The sequence below is a fragment of the Microtus oregoni genome, unplaced genomic scaffold (genome assembly GCF_018167655.1).
Source record: "Microtus oregoni isolate MIOR12 unplaced genomic scaffold, Mior012 000033F_ref0000390, whole genome shotgun sequence".
Classification (NCBI taxonomy): Eukaryota; Metazoa; Chordata; class Mammalia; order Rodentia; family Cricetidae; genus Microtus; species Microtus oregoni.
The window spans coordinates 11,152,842-11,175,706 of record NW_024543092.1 but is presented as its reverse complement, the minus strand read 5'-3'; the positions used below and the strand labels follow the sequence as shown (position 1 = coordinate 11,175,706).

General features: G+C 46.8%; 1 protein-coding gene across 1 annotated transcript in view; it reads right to left on the bottom strand.

Annotated features, from left to right (window-relative positions):
- The window catches only part of Akap12 (A-kinase anchoring protein 12), an 86,353-nt gene extending 63,720 nt beyond the window's left edge, over positions 1-22,633 (bottom strand). The window contains exons 1-2 of the mRNA XM_041680122.1: positions 22,537-22,633; positions 21,913-22,243 (exon numbers count right to left, since the gene is read on the bottom strand). Of these exons, the coding sequence (XP_041536056.1) occupies positions 21,913-22,062 (150 nt within the window). The 5' untranslated portion in view covers positions 22,063-22,243; positions 22,537-22,633. The remainder of the gene's footprint in view (positions 1-21,912; positions 22,244-22,536) is intronic.
- Between the last annotated feature and the right edge of the window lie 232 nt (positions 22,634-22,865).

The following is a 22,865-nucleotide window of genomic DNA, read 5'->3' as shown; positions in this document are numbered from 1 at the left end:
CTTCTCTTCCATGCTGAGCAGGGAAGGCTCTGCCCACCAGGAGACCTCATCACGCTGCAGTCGCTGAGAGATGCAGGCATCTAAAACTCGGGGAACTGCATCCCTCCAGGGCTAGAATAGTCACCGCCAGGTCGGGATAGCAGACTGTAGAATGAGCCATGCTCTCTTGGTTCCACTAAAGCCCTAAGCAGACACTCCAACGCTAGTGACAATGTCTTCTTAATCACTTTCAAGTATAAAGCAAACTCTCAGAGAATGAATGGTAAAATTTTAACCCATTCGTGGCTCCTACTAAACATCTGCGACACAGATTAGAATTATAAAATTCCTACAGGGGCTGCAGAGATGGCTCTATGGGTAATATGCTTGCTGTGGAATCACGAAGACCGGAGTTCGAGTCCCCAGCACCCACAGAAAGCACAGTAGTTTTCTGAACACAGTGGTGCGTGTTGTAACTCCACCGCTGGAAGGGGTGGATGGAGACAGGAGGATCCCCGGACATTGCTGGCCAGCCAGTGTAGCTCATCTGTGAACTCCAGATTCAACAAGAGAATCTAGCTCAAAAAAATAAGGTGAAGGGGCCAGCAACACGGCCCAGCAGGAAAAGGTACTTGCTGTAAAGGCTGAAAACCAGAGCTTGACCCTAAATGCGCATGGTAGGGAGGACCAACTCCCACAAGCGTTCTTCTGTCTCCCCGTGGGCACACACACAGGCACACGAATGCACACACGCACACAGCAAGTGCACACACACAAGCATCGCCTGTCACACACAAAAACTAATTCCTGTAGTTTTAGCATTACACTTAACTTTCATTTGAAAAGGTTTTTTAGTGGTGTGTGTGTGTGTGTGTGTGTGCGCACAAGTACCTATGTGCAGGTCTCGATGGAAGCTAAAAGAGGGCATCAGATCCCAGGAAGCTGGAATTACACGCAGTTGTGAGCCACCAAATATGGGTGGGTGTTGAGAGTGTAACTCGGGCCCTCTGAAAAAGCAGCAAGTACTCTTAAAAATATATACAAGAGTCAGGCGGTGGTGGCGCACACCTTTAACTCCAGCACTCAGGAAGCAGGGGCAGGCAGAGATTTGTGAGTTCGAGGCCAGCCTGGTCTACAGAGCTACTTCAGGACAGCTAGGGCTATTACACAGAGAAACCCTGTCTTGGAAAAAAAAAGATAGCCAAGAACATAGAAAGAATTTTAAAAACAACATTTATTTTTCAGCACTAAAAAATTCTATTTCAAGTTCTCTATGCTCGACACTATCAAAATCATGTTTACACATAAGAGTTCACTTTGGCCAATCAATCAAGAACTATTAGACGTAGGCAAACCAGGGTACCACCAATTACTAATTATGCTCACCCCCATGTTTACTTACCAGCTATCTCCCTTCAGACACAAACTAAACAGTTAAAACCAGTCAAAATGAGCAGATAAAAACAAGTAATTTTCCAGGACAACAAAATACTCTATTGATGCAATCTACACAAAGCCATTAAAAAAAGAACCAAAAATCAATAAATAAGTAAACAAACAGAATGAAACTAGCCTTTCTGCATCCTACACTGGGGAGGAATATACGCAACCTGAAGAGCTAGCCATCCATCGTCAGAAAGAAGTGGTTTGTGTGCAGGTGGTCCCAACTCGGAACAGATGGTGGGAAAAATAAACTTCCAAATTCTTCTTCTGCCTTGCTGCCAGCAAACCACTGAAGATGTCTTGGTTTTAGTGTTCAAATTCCTAGTTCAATATAATATGTGTAGAATATTCTGATCCTTAAAAGCTTTTTAAAATTTTCATTTGTGGGTGAGGTGTGTACCTGTCGAGGTTTGGGGACCGCGTGAGGTATTGGAATTGACACTCTTCTTCTGTATAGGTTCCAAGAAAAAGATGAAGGTTGTAAAAGCCCCGAACCCTCTCACCAAAGGATTTTGCTGTGGTTTTTGTTTGTTTGTCTCTTTGTTTTTTCAAGACAGGGTTTCTCTGTGTAATAGCCCTGGCTGTCCTAGAACTCAGTTTGTAGACCAGGCTGGCCTTGAACTCACAGAGACTCATCTGCCCCTGCCTCCTTAGTGCTGGGATTAAACGCATGCACAACCACAGCCCGAGATGGTATGACACACATTTAAAGAACCAGAAGGTCTCTGCAGTAGATGATATTTAATCAGTGTTAAATTGTCTGGTTCGGGGAACAGACGGTTGTTAGGCTGAATGGAGTGAGGTAGCCTGGGACAATGCTGAGCTGTCCAAGCAGGAGCTGCTCTGATATCTAAACTGAAGCTGCCAGAGCTCACTATCATCAAAGATAGAAAACCATCATGTGGGTGTGGTGGCCCTCTGTAATCCCAGGGTACACTCAGAAGGTAGAGATGGGGTCTCTGGGGGAAAACTGGTTAGGTAAAAGAACTAAATTGGAGAGCCGGGTTTTAGTGAGACCTGCCTCCGTAAGTAAAGTGAAAAATGACCGAAGACATCAGATAACCTCTGGCTTCCTTCACACACATGCACCTACATACATGCAAACACACGTACATACACAGGAAGGAAGGAAGGAAGGAAGGAAGGAAGGAAGGAAGGAAGGAGGGAGGGAGGGAGGGAGGGAAGGAGGGAGGGAGGGACGGAGGGAGAGACGGAGGGAGGGAGGGAGGGAGAGTTGAGGAGATCCAGAGCATATGGCAACATGCCCAGCACTGGGAAACAGAGACAGGAGAATCCCTGGAGGTTGTGGACCAGTCAATCAGGCCAATCAGGGAGCTCTAGGTTCAGTGAGAGTCTGTCTACAAAATTAAGGCGATGTGCTGGTGACATGGCTCAGAAGCAAGAGCGTGTACTGCTTTGGCAGATGACCCAACTTCAGTTCCCAGCACCCACGTCACACAGCTTACAGCTACCTGGGGAACTGATGCCTCTGAGAGCGCCAGCACTCACTCACACACACACACACACACACACACACGTACACATAGTGCAAACATTAACAACTATTTTTTAAAAAGGTGGTGATGGACTGAATCAGACCCCCATGTTGACCTCTGGCCTCTATGTGAGTGTGCATCCCTCCACCACAGACACCGCATACATGCACATACATGAACACACATGCCATAAGAAGAAAAGGCACAAATGGAGCTGGTGTGATGGAACATGCCTGCAATCCCTGCTCCAGAGGATGAAACAGAATTGTGACAAATTCAAGGCCAGGCAGGGATAAATGACTGGAGAGAGAGAGAGAGAGAGAGAGAGAGAGAGAGAGAGAGAGAATGTAAAATGACTGACAACTAACTCCTGTACTTGGAGAGAGGGGTCTTTAACTCACAGAAAGCCTCAGCTCCACCTCATGGACCCTCCTCAATCATGAATACCATTCTCTGCAGAGTAACATTCCAATCTGAACCATGTTCCAATGGTTCTCATCTGAATACCAAGCCAAAGATAAGAATGTGATTCCGTGTGGAGACTCATGAGGTCCAGGAAAGCGTATGTCTTATTGCCAATAATGTATAATGCCCATATAGGTTCGGCCTGGCACGTGTTGGACACACACTGATTTTAGACCTCGCCTTTAGCTCGACCTAGTAGGGTGCACTCATCATTCCAGCAGTTGGGAAGATGAGGCAGGAGGATTGCAAGCTGGAGGTCATTCTGAAATTAAATAGTCCAGCACAGTCTTAAAGAAAAAAAAATTGAAAACAAACAGCTGGAGAGAGAGTGGGTAAAGGTGTTTGCTGCCAAGTGTGTCGGCCTGGGTTCGATCCCTGGAACCTGTGGAATGGGAAGTTGAGACTCACCAAAGATGTATTGTGACCGCACATACACACACACACACACACACACACACACACACACACACGTGCGCGCGCATGCACACTCACACTAAGTAAATGGGAAGAGGCCTAGAACTGCAAACACTGCCTAGTTAGGAGTGCTTGCCTAACATGGAACACACATACACACACGTACACACACACACACACACACACACAGTAAATGGGAAGAGGCCTAGGGCTACAAACACTGCCCAGTCGGGAGTGCTTGCCTAACATGGAACACACACACACACACACACACACACACACACATATGCACACATGAGTGCACACACACACAGAGTAAATGGGAAGAGGCCTAGGACTGCAAACACTGCCCAGTCGGTAGTGCTTGCCTAACATGAAACACACACACACGCACACACACACACACACACGTACACACACAGAGTAAATGGAAGAAAGCCTAGGACTGCAAACACTGCCCTTTTGATCCCTGGCGCTGCACACAGTGTGAACCCAGAACTTGGGAGATAGAAACAAAAGGACCAGAAATTCAAGTTCATCCTCTGTCCTCCACAAGTGTAAGTCCAACCTGGGCTACCTGAGACCTCAAAGGAATAACTTTCTTAAAAGCTGGGGTTGTTATGACCCTCCAGTACAGTCCTTTTCTTTTCCAGTAATCAATCTCTAAAGCTTTCGGTGATCAGACTCAAGGCGAAAATAAATCAGGGTCCTACTCAAGCTCTTATCTGAAGCTGAAATAAACCAGCCGGTCCGTTCACAGCATAGGAGCCGAAGGCTTTGGAGACTCTCCTTCTTCATGACCATAAAAAGCAAGGAGCCGCTGACATTTCCCCGTACTTGAGTTTGCCAGTGGAGGAATTTGCAGCTCCATTCAAACGGGCGGATTGACCTTCCCTTGCTCTTCCTTCGAGTTCACACACACAGGCACGGAACCTCTAGCTTCTCTGCAGGACCGGGGAGAGCTTTGGGGACGTAGTAATTTACAGCTTTCTAGCTCCACAGTAGTCTGATTGTCTCGGGCCCCAGAAAACACGGTCAAGGGAGGGCGCACGAAGGCTAGAGGCGACTTGGGCCAGGACTATCGGCTCCAGCTGAAATTAAGTCTATAAACAGTTATTATTGCGGTCTGAAAGTCAAGTGAAATCTGAAACAAGTTATCTGGATTCTTTGAACAATAAGGTCAACCTGCAGGGGACTGGATCCTGAATTTTCTAAAACATTCTTTTTGTTGGCTCAGTTTTCTGCTAAGGGCCCCTCCCTGTCCACTATCTCCACATCTGGATCCAGTTAAATAAGGAGATAAGGAAAAAGGGCTGGGCAGGGTGCTCCTGGCCCCAAATTCAGCACTAGGGAGGCTGAAGCAGGAGGATCAAGAACTCCTTCCTACCCAGCAGGGAAAGCCTGTCTCAAAACAGGCATAGGCAGCCTGATCTACAGAGCTAGTTCCAGGACAGTTAGGCTATGATATAGAGAAACCCTGTCTTCAAAAACAAAAACAAACAGCAAACAAAAAGAAGAAAAAACAAAACAAAACAAAAACAAAACAGGCTAGGTTTGACTCCCCCCAGCACTAAAGAAAAAAAAAAACCACTTAATTCATTAATGGTAAAATAAAATCATGGTGGAGAGGCAAGACGGCTCAGTAACTAAAGGCGTTTGCCACACACACTTGGTAGCCCTAGTTCAACCCCCAGAAATGTTTCACGTTAAGGAAACCTAGGAGGCATGATTTAGGTGTCTAGTAACATTTCAAAACAATGCTCGCTAGCTCTCCCAGTGTGGCCCCTCCCTGTTGCACAATTAATAAAATCCCAGAGACAGAAATTGGGATTAACCTGAAGGTCAGAAAAGCAAAACAGGCAACCATTGGCTCTTACTTCAGTTCGAAATGGTGATCCAGCCTTCAGGAATCTGAGACTAAATCCGAAAGCTGTCTCTTCCTATTTATAATCCTCTCTAGTTCTGGGATTAAGGGGTATGCACCACTGGGATTAAAGGCCAGCACCGCCTGGTTTCTATGGCAACTAGTGTGGCTACTGGGATTAAAGGTGTGTGTCACCACTGCCTGGTTTGTAAGGCTGACCGTGGGGCTGTTTTCCTCTCCCTCCCAGAGGCTGGACTTCCCTTCTCAACTTCTCCTTCCTGTATAACATAAGCCATTGTGGACACTTGGCCTCTTGATTTCCTGGTCCCTTTGTCTGGTCTCTTCTTTCTCTCTTCTCTTGCTCTTTTGTCTACTAGGGCACCCCCACTCACACACATCACACATATGCACCACATAATTGGTTTGGTTTGCAATAGGGTCTCCCTGTGTAGTCCTGGCTGTCAACGAACTTGCTTTACTGTCCAGCCCTAGTCCTCCATAGATCATGGGTACCCCAGTCATCTACAAAAGATGTGTCCCCAGCAGTATCCAATATTTCCAGATAGAACCCCTGGGTCATTTAATTTGTCTGTTTTCAGATAGGGTCTCCGGTAGCCCTAGTCAGCTTCTTATTCAATACAGAGATGACCTTGAATCTCTGTTCCTTCTGCATCCACCTCCAAGTGCTGAGACAATAGGACCGCGCTACACATTGAACCCAGGACCATGTGTGATGGGTAAATACTGTACCAACTGAACTGTCTCCAACACCCCAAATCCCCAATTCTTTAAAACCACTGACACTCCTTTCTTGCTAAATGTACTCAACCCCCTTTTCTTTCCCCCTCCTTTCCTTTTGCCTGTTACTTTTTTTTTTAAAGATTTATTTATTTATTATGTGTACAACATTCTTTCCATGTATGCCTGCAAGCCAGAAGAGGGCACCAGATCTCATAGATGTCTGTGAGCCATCATGTGGTTGCTGGGAATTGAACTCAGGACCTCTGGAAGAGCAGTCAGTGCTCTTAACCTCTGAGCCATCTCTCCAGCCCTTGCCTGTTACTTTTATTACTTTGTTTTAATATGTGTGTGTGTGTGTGCATCTATGAGACTGTATGCCACGTGTGTGTGGGTTTCCAAAGAGGCCAGAAGAAGGGATCAGATCCCTGGGAGCAGGAGGAATAGGCAATTCTGAGCCTCTGATGTGGGTTCTGGGAACCAAACTCAGATCCTCTGGAAGAGCCGGAAGTGTCATCTCTCCAGCCCCTGCCTATTAGTCGTTAAATAAAATCTATCTCAGGACCATGCAGTGACCCCCCCCCCCCCCCCCGCCGCCAAAAAAAGTATCCATCCCACATATGCTATTTCTTGAAGACTGAGCTTGAACAACGAATCTGGAACTTTGAATCCAGCTCTCATTCTGCTGCCTGATTTGCTTAAGACTGAAGCATTCTGGGAAAGGAAGCAGCTGGGTCCCAGGGCTCAGAGGGACTGACTGCCTGAGAAAGCTTTCCCTGTCCAATGTAACTCTTTAAACCATGACCTACTTCCCTGAATACTGCACCATTCTTTGCATTCCTCCCTGTCTTGAGGGACTCATTTGAAATGTATCACTGTTAGACTGGATACTACCGTCGGGTCTCAGTCGCCACAAAATCCCCTCATAGAATAACAACTAGAATATCTATATATTTAAGCATTCTAAAGACCTCAGTTATTACTAAAAGAATTACTAGTTTTCATGTTGATCAAGGTAACCAAGTTTAGTTTATTATAAGCAAAAGACTTAAGATTACCTAATTTCTTACAAGTAAATTTTAGTCCTTGAGGTTTATCAATAAAGGGTGTGTGTATCTCTCTCTCTCTCTCTCTCTCTCTCTCTCTCTCTCTCTCTCTCTGTGTGTGTGTGTGTGTGTGTGTGTATGTAAATTCATCAACCTGGATTTTAGTTTCATTACAGTTCAGTATTTTTTTTGTGTCAATTTCTACAGCAGTTGTGCCAAGACTGGAAGAAATTGTGATAATAAGAAAGAATTTAACAAAAATTTCTAGCATTCCCTACTGCTTGAGTGACTTATTGTCTACAAAACATTTATAAATTTCCATTTAAATATCCCCAGTTACAACATAGAAGCTGGAGCTCAACTCTAAATAATGATTTGTTTGTCCATGTTATTTCTGAAACAATTAAAAAAATCATCATGAGAGATGGTTCAGCGGTTAAGAGCTCCGGCCGCTGCTCCATAGTACCTGGGGGCTCAATTCCCAGCACCTACAGACTCATAACCGTCTGTAATGATAGTTCCTGGGGACCCAAAACCCGTACACAGGCATCCACACAGGCAAACACCAATGCACATAAAAACACCAGCAAGATGGTGCCCATCAACATTCCCATCTCTCAGGAGACTGAGGCAGGAGTTCAAGGCCTGCCTGGGCTACAAAGTGAGACTTTGTTTCAAACAAGAAGTGGCCAGCTCTTAGTGACCTGGAGGCCACGTTCCCCCACCTCACTGTTATTTACACTGCACTGTCTGACTAGAAATTCAGAGAAGGGTTAGCACGCGTTGAACTTTCTGTGGAACTTAGTGCTCACACCCCAGTAGAGAAGAGTAATTCCAAACAACAAGTTTCTAAAAGGCAGTCTTCTGGAAAGTCTGTTAGGACTGGGTTGAAATGATCAGTAACAACCACACATATAGCCGGGCGGTGGTGGCGCACACCTTTAATCCCAGCACTCAGGAGGCAGAGGAAGGTGGATCTTTGTGAGGTCGAGGCCAGCGTGGTCTACAAGAGTTAGTTCCAGGAAAGATAGGGCTATAACACAGAAAAACCTTAACTCAAAAAAAAAAAAACCAACCAAACAAAAAGAACCACACATAATAAAATCTAGCAATCGTTAAAGCAAAGGATAACAATACATGGTCTGTAAGCCCTAAAATCAGAAAGCTGAGGCAGGAAGATTGAGAGTATATCTTAAAAATTAGTTAATTAAACTGAGGATAGCGGCATTTGGGGGGTAAAAGTAGGCTGTTCTCTGTGAGTTCAAGGTCAGCCTGGTCTACAGAGTGAATTCCAGGATAGCCAGGGCTGCATAGTTAAGACCCTGTCACAAAAGTAATAAGAATAACAGTAAAAATAAAATGAATAAATTTTAAAAATAAAATGTTAAGAACTACAAAACAAATACTCCTGCTTATTGCATGACAATCTACACTTCATGACGAAAGCTAACAAGACACGAGGAAGCATCTGTATTTGTTTGTGTTCATGTATGTGTGTGCTCATGTATATGTGTGAATAGGTGCAGGTGTATAGAGGCCAGGGCTTCCTCAGTTGTTCATCTTTTAATAGCTTTGTCTCTCTGTCTCTGTCTTTATCTCTCTCTCTCTCTCTCTCTCTCTCTCTCTCTGTGTGTGTGTGTGTGTGTGTGTGTGTGTGTCTAAGACAGGGTTTCTCTGTGTATCCCTGGCTGTCCTGGAACTCACTCTATAGACCAGGCTGGCCTCAAACTCAGATCCACCTGTCTCTGCCTTCCCAGTGCTTGGGTTTGAAAGTGTGTGCCACCATACCCAGCCCCTTTAGATTTTTATTACATGTATTATTGTGCGTGTGTGCGTGTGTGTGTGTGTGTGTGTGTGTGTACACACCCATGGCATGGTGCACATGTGGAGGTCAAAGGCCATCTCAAAGGAGTCAGTTCTCTTCTTTTCCCATGTGGGTTTGGAAGGCCACACTCAGGCCAGGCGTGGCACCAGTGCCTTCAAACATCAAGCCATCGTGCTGCTCCAACTGTTATTGTTTGTTGAGCCGGGGTCTCACTGTGTAGTCCAGGTCTAGAACTGGCTACATAGCCCAGGCTGGCCTCAAACTCACAGAGAACTCTGTTTCTACTGGGATTCAAGGCATGTGCCACCATGCCCAGCCACAATTTAATTTTTCAAGCCAGAGTCTTTCATGGAACCTGGAGCTCATCAGTTTGGTTGAACAGGGTAGCCAGAAAGCCCCGGGCATCCTCTTGTTTTTGTTACGCCAGTGGTGGGATTATGGATACACACATTGCATGGATGCTGGGATATGGTTCAAGCCTTCATGCTTGGATGGCAAGCACTTTACTGACTGAGTCATCTCGCAACCTTCCTTTTCTTGTCACCCCTCCCCTTAGGAGGCAGGTTTATTATGTAGCTCAGGCTGTCCCTGAACTAGTACTCCTCCGGCTTTAACCGTGCTGAGATTTCAGGTGTGTGTATGTGTGTGTCATCATGTGTGGCTCAAAGTATTGCGGCGTGTCCAGCCAGTATTTTGGCTCACACCTCTATTCCTAATTCTTGAGAGGCCAAATCACGATTGTTCTGTGTTAAGGGCTACACAGTACATTTCAGGGCAGCTTGGACTACAGAGCGAAACTGTGCTTAAAATAAAGAGTGACGAGCCCGCAAGATGGCTTCGAGGGAAAAACACTTTGCAAGCAACCCCGAGTTAGGTCCTGGGACTGTGACCCCAACACTGCAACCCCCAACACTACCTGTGAGACAGTAGGTAGAGAAAGAGAGAATTGCCTGGAACCTCCAGGGCCAGCTGGCCTGGAGTGCACAGCACAACAGGAACAAGACAGACTTTCTCAAACAAGGTGGAAGGAGAGGACCGACTCCCAGAAGTTGTCCTCTGGCCATACTGAAGCCATAGCACACACAATCCCCCGGCGCTCGCCCCCAACAACAACAAACAGGACATTTTAAAAGGAGTGATGCATCGACAGCTGTGACAGCTGGAACCCAGAGCCTGCACCGATCTACTCCAAAAGCAACCATACACTCAGATACATAAACTACGAGAGTAAACCGGCCGGCCGCCTTGTCCTTGGCACGGCCCGAACAGCCAACACTGAGCATGTGCATTACCCCCCAAAAAACACCCTCTCTGAAAGCCAAGATGAGCTGTCCCTGAGACACCTCCTCTTCCACCTTCAAACAGAAGGGGTGCGGTCGACCCTCAGGGACCTCCATTTCCTAATGGAGCAGATTCGTTATGGTAAGTGGTGTTCTGGCAGCTGACCAACTCGCTGCCTTCGCTATTATCTCTTTTCTGCCCACCTTTCCTCCTCGCTATACCCCTTGCTGACCACCATCTACAGATTCCATAGCATTATCCCTTCCTCTTGATGACCTTTGTGCACACCACGCCCAGTCTGTGCTCCCGTGGAAACCACTATTGGAGATACGTAGCTGAGTGTAGTTAGAAGCATCTCGTGATGGTCAGTCAGCCATTACGTAGTTTGCTGAAGCCTGCACCTATATATTTATATATTCCTATCAGGCTACATAGCCTCAGCTGTCCTCAAACTCCAATCCTCCTGCCTCAGCCTCTTGCGGGTACACCTTCCTGTAAACCCTTATTTGGAGCCCAAATTACTACCGTCAAGTGATGTTCCAGCTTCATTTCAGCTGCTGCAATAAAACCCCACCGTGACAAAAAGGAACTGATCAAAGAATGGATTCTTTGAGCTCAGTTCCAGGTTTCAGCCCATCCTGAGGGGAAGTCAGGACAGCAGGAGATAGAGGACAAAAAGAGAAACGGACGACGCGAGCGCACTTACCCCTCGGCTACTCTTACTGCCTCCAGGGCTTCAAAGAATGGTAGCACACCTTCAGGCTGGATCTTTTCCCCAGTCCTCCAGATATGCCCGGAAGGCAACCTGATCTAGATCTGACCTCCTGGACACTCTTTCCAGATGTTTTTTAAGTAGTAGCAAGTTAACAGTTTGAAATGTCTCCCTTCAGACTGCAGAGATTCCTCAGAGGTTAAGAGCACTGGCTGCTCTTCCACAGGTCCTGAGTTCAATTCCCAGCAACCACACGGTGGCTTGCAACCATCTACAATGAGATCTGGTGCCCTCTTCTGGCCTGTAGACAGATATACGTGCAGACAGAACACTGTACCCATAATAAATAAATAAATCTACAAATGGTCCAAGATGTGTGGGAGGCTGAACCAGAAGCATCACTTGAACCTGGGAGTTCAAGGGAATCTTGTTTTGTTTTGAGACAAGATTGCACCTGACTTGATTTGTAACCTCATCTGACTCCCAAATCCTTCTCCTTCATCAGCTTTACCCAGTGCTGAAATTACAGGTTAAGGGCCTGAATAGTGATTGTGAGTCTTTTTTTAAGGGGAGTTGCTTTTTGTTGTTTTAGTTTTTAGGTATTTATTATTAATGAGGAAAGGTATATATGATGTGTTCGTGTTAAGTCTGGGCACACACAGACTATGGCATATGTATGGCGGTCAGAGGACAACTCTGTTGTGGGTTCTGTGGATCAAACAAGTCACTGGGCTAGTGTGGCGAATGCTTTTACCTGCTAAGCCACTAGCTAGCTGTTCCACTCACTTGCTGGTCTTCCTGACCGCCCTGCGCCAAGCCTGTACCCTGCTCAGATTTCACTGAGCAGGCAGATATCCGAGCCAACAGCATCCTTAGAAAATGTTCGCTGGTCATCTCCCTTTGCTACCTCATGTCCCACCTGTCTCCATCTGGTCCTTCCCAGTTTCATCCTCCACCTGGGGGACCTTCTGCGTCTGCACTCTGTTCTGTATCAAGCTTACATTCACTTTTAAAGCTCTCCACTGTCGGAGTAATTCTTATACCATTGGGTGAAACGTGATGTATCATCCTTTTTCCATTATCCCCTTAAAAAGATCCATCTCCTTAATATACCCTTCTCGCCTCCTCATTAATGGTCTTTGATGTGGCTAGAATACTTTTCCAAAATACTCTTTGCTTTTTTTTTTTAAGATTTATTTATTATGTATACGGTGCTCTGCCTGCATGAATGGCTGCAGAGGGTGCCAGATCTCATTACAGAAGGTTGTGAGCCACCACCATGTGGTTGCTGGAAATTGAACTCAGGACCTCTGAAAGAGCAGCCAGTGCTCTTAACTGCTGAGCCATCTCTCCTGTCCCCTACTCTTTTCTTTTCAAAGTAGTTATCTAGAAAAATTCTCTCATGGTTATGGGCCAACGGACGGCAGTTTCGTCCTTTCTCACTTCACCTAAATCTGTCCCTGAATACACTGAATCTGAAGGGTCCCTCCTTTCCATCCGTCCCTGAACACTGAATCTGAAGGGTCCTTCCTTTCCATCAGTCCCTGAATATTGAATCTGAAGGGTCCTTCTTTCCATCCGTCACTGAATACTGAATCTGAAGGGTCCCTCCTTTCCAGCCCCACCCTGCGGTGTTGCCTCCAATGCTGTGTGCTTTCCTTTCACTCACAGCATCTAACCCGGTGCCTTCTGAACACTACGTGCTTAAGAATTAATTGCTTGGTCGGGCAGGGGTGGTGCACGCCTTTATTCCCAGCACTTGGGAGGCAGAGGCGGGTGGATCTCTGTTTTCTACACTGGAGATGCAACCCAGAAAAACTGTCATCGCTGGGCTTTATCCCCAAGCTCAGAAAATATGAACACAGTTCCTTTTCCCTTAGAAACAGGGTCTCTCTGTGTATCCAAGGCTAGCATCAACCTTTCAAACGCTAAGCCTACAGGTATGTGCAATCATGCCTGGATCATACTTATCACGTGCTTATCACATGCTAAGAATAAGTTTAGAAAACAATGGCCAATTTCTGCTTTTTTTCTTTATACTCAAGTGGGCACAAACTCACCACTCACCTCAGTTGTGAGAAGCAAGGATGTGAGATATGAAATAGAAAAAAAAATTTCCCATTTTTTTTTCTTTTAAGACAGGGTTTCTCTGCGTTAACAGCCCAGGCTGTCCTGGAACTCACTCTGTAGACCAGGCTGGCCTCCAACTCACAGAAATCCATCTACTTCTGCCTCGCTGGTGCTGGGTTTAAAGGCCTGCACCACCACCCTTTAAACCCATATGGTTGGTGTTATAATTAACCAGATGTTTTTAATTTAGTATACAAATACAGAGGGAAGTTGTCTGAAATTTTTAATTGAAACAGACATATGCATATGTAGAAACAGATTCAACAAAAGAGATTGTGTGACCCATGGCACCAGAGTAATAGGAAACATATAAGGACAATAAAATCAGAGTTCTCCTTTTAGACATAAAACTAAACTTTTTTTTGATGGATTAAGATCTAAATGGGAGGGCTGGAGAGATGGCTCAGCGGTTAAGAGCACTGGCTGCTCTTCCAGGGGTCCTGAGTTCAATTCCCAGCAACCTCATGGTTGCTCACAGCCATATGTAATGAGATCGGTGTCCTTTTCTGGCCTGCAGGCATAAATACAGGCAGAACATTGTACACATAATAAATATAAATAAATATTTAAAAAAAAAAAAGATCTAAATGAGATGGGAGCCTAACTCAAGGGTGGAGTCTGTGCTGGCGCGTGGATGCATGTGGTGGGGTGGGCACAGAGGACTAGGCTTGATCTGCAGCACTCATCTATAAACCAGGTCTTGGGAGGTTGAGGCAAGCTCAAGGCCAGCCAGAGCTAAGTAGCAAAGACCTGTCTCAAAATAAAGTAAAATAAATAAATAACCCCCTAGGACGTTGTGCATGGTAAGCAAGTGTCCTCTACCCCTAAACCTCCACCAGACAGTTTGTACACACACTCCTGACACGGCTTGTGGGCACCAGCCTCCACCCAACATGGCTCCTGAAGGGGTGCCTCCACCCACAGCATACTACGCAGGAGGATAACTTCCTTTTTCCTTTATTTTCTTCTCCAGATACTTGAGAGGAAAGAAATCTGACACCTTCCTTTCCACCCACACAAGCTCCAACCTTAATGAGTCTGGGTTTTCGCCTAAGCCTTGACACACACACACACACACACACGCACACGCCTACCATCCCAGCACTTGGGAGGTAGAGAAAGAAGGCTCAGGAACCCAAGGGCAAGACTTGGCTGCAGAGTGATTTCAAGGGAAGAGTATCTGGCCTTTGAGATAAAATCCTATCTCCAAATCAAAGAAAAAGAAAAGCCCTGATAATACAAAACAAGAGTAATCACAAACCCACATTTTTTCCTCCCCTAGCACCAAGACCCAGGATCCAACCAGTGAGTCAAAGAATCAATCACAGAAGGAGCAGGAAAGGTGGCTCAGCACTTACGAGCTGCTCTTCCACTGGACAGGGGTTCGGTTCCCAACACTCTCATGGTGGCTCACAACCACCTGTAACTCCAGTTCTCCACGATCCGATGCCCTCTTCTGGCCTCCACGAGTACCAGGCACACGTGTGGTAAGCATATCATATTTTCAGGCAAACACACCTATGAAATAAAAATGAATCCTCCCCCCTTTTTTCTTTTTAGTTTTGCTTTTTCAAGACAGAGTTTCTTTCTGTAACAGTCCTGGCTGTCTTGGAATTCATTTTGTAGACCAGGTTGGCCTCGAACTCACAGAGATCCGCCTGCCTCTGCCTCCTGAGTGCTGGGATTAAAGACGTGTGCCACCACCGCCCACAGGTTTTGTTTTGTTTCTTAAACTAATGTTATAGTAGCTCTACCAGCAAGACCAGTCATTGAATAACAGCACCTGCTGCTAAGCCTGAGGACTCGTGGGAGAACCGGAGAACTGACTCAGTCCTGCATACCCTGGCCACGGTACTCTATGCTCATGTGCTAACACAGACAATACATTACATACCCTCCTCCTTGCCTACCTTGCTCTGTAGTATTTCTACTTTGTTTCTTTTTCTGAGACAGGGTCTCACTGTGTAGCCCTGACTAGCCCCAGAACACACAGAAGGCCTGGCCTGCCTCTGTCTCCCAGTGCTGGGATTAAATGGCGCGCCACCGCACCTGGCTGTTGCTGTCGTATTTTTAAATGTTTTGGTTAAGAGAGCTGAAAGTTGGGTTCAGGATTTCAACAGATGGAGGTCTTAACTGTTTTCTCAAAATGCTGAATGTCATATACTCCAGTTCCACAGTACACAAAGGACAGCCCCCACAGAACTAACTACACAGGTTAGTGATGAGCATAACCTCCCTTGATCCTTTTCTTCCACGGGTGTTCTGTTCCCTAAACCCTGAATATATTTGAAAACTTACAGAAGACAATGAAAACAGGGAGCTTCACTGGGTTGAAAACAAAAACACCTTTGTGCTTGTGTGGTGTGGGGGCGGGAATGAAACTCAGGGCTTCCCACCTGCTAAGAACAGGCTATGGTTCTCAGCTACCATCCAGGCCTCAACGCATGGATACTATTTCTTTGTGTTGATTGCCCTAAATTTCACAGGAAGCAGGGCTTTTAAAGGAGCTCCTCCACTGGGCCCAAAGGATCTGGGCAAAGTGGGGTGGCTCCTGCTAAGTTCCAGGCCACCAAGCTGAAACCAAATTGTTTATCTGACCTGCAAGGTATCAAAAGATAAAGAGATAGATAACAGGCAACCCCAGCTCTGTGTGATGTGTGCCTACAGCCATCCTAACCCTCAAGAGGCTGGGGCAAGCCGGGCGGTGGTGGCGCATGCCTTTAATCCCAGCACTTGGGAGGCAGAGGCAGGCAGATCTCTGTGAGTTCGAGATCAGCCTGGTCTACAAGAGCTAGTTCCAGGACAGGCTCCAAAACCACAGAGAAACCCTGTCTCGAAAAACCAAAAAAAAAAGAAAAAAAAAAAAGAAAAAAAAGAGGCTGGGGCAAGAGGAGTGCCTGGTGTGAGCCTGGGTTACACTGAGACCCTGTCTTAAAAAATAAATAACTAAATAAATAAAATCCAACTGAACAGGACAGTTTTAGCTGTATAGAGTCCCCTCTGCATTAAGCTTTACAAGATGTGTAACTTTTGGTTCCGTGTCTGGTTTCCTCAGTCCTTTTTCTCCTATGACATCAGTCTCAACCCAGCTCATCTGGACAGGCATTCCTTAGAAGAGGTTTCTGATCTAGAAGCACAGAAGCCCACTAAAGCGGAACTCAATCCGGCATGCCTATAACCCCAGTTACTAGGAGCTGAGGACAACAGCCACGTCAGCCCCGGGATATGAGACCAGCCTAGGCAAAGAGAAGAAGCTTGTCTCATGCATACCCAGAAAGGTTAATAGAGATCTTAAACTAAATATATTATACATTTGTCTATTTAAAAAGTGTGTGTGCTCGTGCCCAGTGGAGTCTCTGCAGAGGTCAGAGGAGAACAACAGGTGGCCTGTTCAGTTACTTTCTGCTTTATTCCCTTGAGACAGGGTCGCTCTAAGCCTGGAGCTCCCAGCTGTCAGACTAACCAGGCAACAGTGACCTAGTACTGGGATGACAGGCTACAAAACCAAGCTTTTAATGCTGGTGCTGGGGACTCACACACTGGTTCTCGCAATCGGGCGGCAAGTACACTAACCAATAGCCCAGACTGACCTCAAACTATGTAGCCGTATTCTTTCACCTCCTGGCAATCCTAAATGACTTGAAACCTTACTCACTCCTCCATCACCAATGTTCAGCTATTTTTGTTTGTTTAAGTTTTGAGGCCTTTTTACTCTCTATCCCAGGTTAACCTGGAACTCACTATCTAGCCCAGGCTGATCTTGAACTTGCTATGCTCCTACCTCAGTCTCTCAAGGGCTGTGATGACAAAGGTGCACGCTTGCTGGGTTTGGTCTCTGAGATAGCAAGAGAACAGCCCCCCTCTTGTCATGGGGAAAATCTGCTGGAATATAGGTAACACACGCAAAAACTCCACCTTCCTCAGTAGAGGAAGAATCTGAAGTTTAAGGATAGCGTCCTCTACATAGTGAGTTTGGAGTCGGCATGGACTATCACACACACACACACACACACACACGTAATCATTTATTTAAAAACAAAGATTAAAAGTAAAGGTTACTTCAGAGGCATTCTGAGTGCCAAATTTGACCTTCAATTTGGCTCCAGAAATCGAGATCAACCAGGGCAATGGAAGCCCATTCCTTAGTCACTGGTCCGGCAGCAACTGAATGAATATAAGCTTGCAGAGCACCGAGTGGATTGTGTGAGAAGCCAACCTCACCGTCCCCAAGAGTAGCCACAAAGTCTTAAAGCCAGTGAATAACTGACCAGGCAATTTCCCCCTAGGATTTGCATGTGAAGACTGAAGCCTGACCACGGGACTCCCTGCATTTTATCGAAGTGTGTCGAGATAAAACCAAAACACAGGGCATTGAAATGTTAAACTTGAGCAATCAAAGGTTTAACTCTATTGGCCTGAGGTTGTGAGCTTGCTTGGCAAGCCCCAAAACAAGAGAAAGAGGAAGAAGATATTGTTTAACTCCCAGAAGCTAGAGATGGCTCAATGGCTAAGCACACTTATTGTCAGAGGACCAGAGGGATCCCAGCACCCACACCAGGGAGCACACAACACCCTGGAACTCCTGCTCCAAAGAATCTGAAGCCCACTCTGGCCTCCACGGCACGTGCAAGCACAAGCACACACACACACACACACACACACACACAATATGTAATCATTTCTTTAAAAACAAAGATGCTGGGTGGTGGTACACAGGAGGCTGAGGCTGGAAGGTCTCTGAGCTCAAGGCCAACCTGGTGTACAAAGCCAGGTCCATGACAGCCAGGGCTACACAGAGAAACCCTGCCTCAAAAAGCATACAAATGCAGGACGGTGGTGGCACACGCCTTTAATCCCAGCACTCGGGAGGCAGAGCCAGACGGATCTCTGTGAGTTCGAGGCCAGCCTGGTCTACAAGAGCTAGTTCCAGGACAGGCTCCAAGCGCTACAGAGAAACAATGTCTCAAACAAACAAACAAACAAGTTTAGCCCTCTATGTGGGGATGTGGCAGAATTCAATTAGGAAGCTGCCTTTGGGGACTCTGAGGGAATAATTGCTAACTAAAGTCACCAGAAAAGGGCATGGGGCCTGTGTTAGTGTACACGCTCTGGGTTCCCTTTCTAGCATCCAATAAATAATAAAGTATGGACTTTACACAGATGCCGTAAGGAAACCCATTTCTTTATATGTTGACCTAAGATTTTAAAAAACATATTAACAGAAAAAAAAGAGGAAGCTGAATAGAGTGGTGGCTCCCAGTTGTAATTTCAGGAGCTGGAGGCTGAGGCAGGAGGATCAAGTTCAAGGCCAGCCTGGGATGCACTGTGAGTTTCCAGGACAGCCTGGGCTACAGAAGGACTCCTTGTCTAAGAAACAAAACAAAAACCCCAAACCAACTGATTTACTAAATGTGTAGTATGTATGATATAAATGATTGACACTGCATACAGAAAAAAAATCTGATTATAATCTTTAACGATTAATTACATAAAAAGGAAAAAAAAGATCATTCTACCCAAAAAGGGGAAAACCGTATACTATCTAGTAAACCTCCCCCAAATATCTATACATCCATCAAGATTATATATTCATGATGTAACCCATAAGTAACTCAGTGTATGGGTCATCTGAGCTAAATAAATAAACAAATAAAAGCAAAAAACAAAACAAAACAAAAAACAAGCAAAGTTTCACATAGCCCTGACTGGCTTCAAAGGCAGTCCCGGCAGTCCCCCTACCTCGGCTTCCGTGCTAGGACTGCAAATGTGGGCTTCCACACCCAGCCAAGCCACTACTTCCAACGAACAAAACAAATCTTCTCTCTGAGTTTCTCCCTCAATCGTCTCCTCCATCTACTAATTACGAAATAGGCCAGACTCAGTCACTTTCTGATAAATAAATCTAATAAATCAAAAGGAGGTTAAAGGTGAAGCAGGAGAAAGACAGCTGGTATTTGCCAATGAAAACCCAAGGGCCAATAGCATCACTTCTCCCCATCAATTCTAAGTCCCAACACGCCATGCCAGGAACCATGCCCCACACAGGGGGCAGTTTGTCAGCAAAACCAGAGAGGCTCTTACCTTGTGGAGCATGCAGACCAGCCAAGCTATTAGTTTAAAAGCCCCTAAATCCACAAACGTAGACTCTGCTGGGAAGGGACCAAAGGGCTAAGGAGCCAAGCATGAAAGATGGGACCTCTCCACCTTGGAAGTCAGGGACTGGGGCTTAAGATAGAGAGCAAGGGTAGAATTTGGGGGTGCCAAATCATTCTTAATTCTGAGGTCCTATTGAAAAGTCTTAGGTCAAGAAAGCCTGAGTGATCGGTGGGATAAAATGAAGGAACACATATATATCCCAACAAGCACATGCAAGTGTATCGATCCATCTCCAAATTGATAACTGGGAAACTGGCCAAAGCATTAAGGATGCTGTGGCTGTGGATGTCACTTAAGTCATCTTATGAAAGACATTGAATGTTTCAAAATGGCGGTTGCCTAGGATGGAGAAAGGAGATACAGGTTGGGGGGATATGGAAGATGGAAAAAAAAAGAATGGATTTTTTTAAGTAAACAAATGTAATTTATTGGGAAGGGGATATGGTCCATATTTCAGTGTAAACACATAATACTACTTCAAGTCGTGTAAAAACCGAGGTAAGAAATGCCTCCTGACTACAAATTTTTGGCAGTTATACCTTACAATTGCTGTATTCCAAACCGGAACTACGCTGACAGCAGTGATCATCAAAACCTGGGGTGGGGCAGTGTGATGGCTCAGCAGGTAGAGGTGCTTGCTGCGCGGAGCTGGCGACCAGAGCTGGCGACAGGAGTTCAAGGCCACGGCTCTCGTGAAGGTAGGAGAAGCTCTCGTGAAGGTAGGAGAGAACCAGCTCCACAGGGCTGCTCTCTGACCTTCACACGTGAGCACCAGGGCACATTTACACACACAGATCATGCAGACACCTACACTCTTTCTGGTCTACGTGAGTTCGTTCCAGGACAGGCTCCAAAAGCTACAGAAAAACCCAGTCTTGAAAGAAAAAGAAAGAAAGAAGTAAAAAGAAAAAAGATTGTTACACAGTATTCAAATGTAACTGAGGCATCCAAAGGATGGAGACTGTACCACAGAAGGTGAGGTGAGGTTAGGAAACCTAAGCATCCGAAGCAGTGAGGACGCTGGGTTTTACAAGTAGCAATTAGTTTAAAAAGTGGAGGTAGAAACTGTTAAGAGGCACCGTCAGCCTATACTATAACAGGACAACTAAAGAGGTCAAGGCTATAGCTCCGACTTCTGTGAGATTTACCTGGACCTCAATGGTTTTTGTTCTACACAGAAAGATGTTTACATTTCCAGAGACATTCCTAACGGTCCTCTCTACTCTCTATCCCCAAATTCAGCCATTGGTTGATTTTTCTTCAAGTTGTTTGGTTGTTCACGTGTTTTTGTAGGAAGAGCATAAATCCACCTATGTGAAGTCTTGCTCACAAACACGTGCTGGAAAACAGCTAAAATGCCATGTCGCCAGCCGGGCGTGGCTGCTAATTCATTTGAGAGGCTGAGGCAGGAGGATTGCCACTAGTTGGGCCAGTTCGTGAGTTCCAAGCCAGCCTGGTTAGAGGGAGACTCTGTCTCAAAAAAACAAATAAGCAAATTAATTAACAACCCCGAACAACAACAAAAGAAAATACTAGAATGAGAATAAGACACAAAGGTAGAGGCTGTGTTGTACCAGATGAAATATTCCGACCTCGAACCAAGCAGGCCTGTAAAATGCAGTATTTCTAGAGATTTTTCAGTAGACTCGACAGAAAGAGTGTAAGGAACGCTCGCTTAAGCCTTTGCCTACATCGGTGGCAAACTTCTAACTCCAGTATTTGTTTATCCGACTGAGTCCACAGGCAGCAAACTGTGAGAAAGGGAGACAGGATGCCAGGAGCTTTGCCTAGCCCTCCATTGGTGCTTCTTCTCGAGTTCTCTCTGTCTGGAACAGAGCTACACGCCAGGCTCTCTGCATCAGCTAGGCGGTGTCCCAGGCGCTGCCGCAGGACTCTGGGTACCAAATCCGGTGGCCCGGGTGGAAGCTGGTGTCAAGGCCAATACTGGGTGGGGAACCTAGGACCCAGGTTAGCAACGCTCCAAAGCACGTTCAGACAGACTTTCCCTCTCTGGGACCGTGTACCTGGGGGTGTGTGAGTAGCTTCAAATGCCTGGCCATGGTCAGTTCTTATGGATGCCCCACCGGCCATCCCCCCAGGCTGCCAGCCCACCGGAAGAGAGGGAAGGCTGGAGAGCGGCGGGCAGGGGCAGATTTGATGGCTGCGGAAGGGCTAGGTCGCCGCCCTTAGGGACCCACGACAAAGATGCCAGCCCCGCCCCGGTGCGACAGACCCCGAGAGCCTGCAAAGGGCTGCGCTCGAGTTTGCAGCCGGTCTGCACCGGCGGGAAGTTGTGGCAGGCGGAAACCGCCAAGACGCCCCATCTCCATCCCGCCCCACCCAGGCAGGTGGCCGCAGCATACCTTGGTGGCGGGGTCCACCTCGGCAGGTTCTTCAGCTGCTCCTGGTGCTTCCGCTGCGGGCCCGTGGCCACTGAGCTCCAGCTCACTCGGCGTGTCGCTCCCCGCCGGCTGCTCGGGACTCCGCTGCTCGGTGGAACTGCCTGCGCCCATGGCTCAGTGGCTTTTCTATACCCGCTGGCTAGCGGCCTTCCAGAGACCGCGGGGACGCCGAGGGTCTAGGGGACGTGCTCCCAGGACCACGGGGACTAGGGGTGAGGAGCACCGGATCTCCGCGATCCTGCTGAGAACGCGCCCGGACTGCGAATGAAGGGGACGCGCTCGTGGCAAACTCCTTAAAAGAAAAAAAAAAAAGCCACCTCGTTGCCTCCTCCCCCCTCCTTGTTTTTCCCTCCCTTCATCACATGAGCACAGCCCAGACACGCCTTGCAGCATCTCCCCCTAGGCTGCTAGGACCGGAGGCTCCGCCACCAGGTTCCCAGCAGCCCACCCCACCCCCCAGGGCTCCTCAGGTTCCTAAAGGAGACTAGAGCTTTGGGATCTGTCCCGGGGCTGAAGAAGATTCAGGGACAGCAAGACAGAGGGGGAGGCAGCAAAAGCTTTGTTTTTTAATTCAATGATTGATACCCCAAGGTTGGAGTTTCTGCAGCCCTGGGATTTGCATCTGGCCAGGCGCGAACCCAAATCCCCATTTGCGTTTCTTCAGATTGTGTTTGACTTGAGGCATTTGCTCCAGCCTTCTCTCCTTTAGCAGGAGAAAGGAAGCGCTCCTGGGCTGCTCCCGAGCCTGGCCATATTAGGTCGGCTCACGTGGCAGGAGCTGGGAAACCCAGAGGTTGATGCAGTCAGGCCACTGCTGAGGTGGGCCCAGCGTCCCCGTGGTCCCAGCCAGTGATGTCAGCTGATGCCATCAACAGAGCTCACCGCCCTCTTTCCCCAGGGAAAGCGGGGAAATG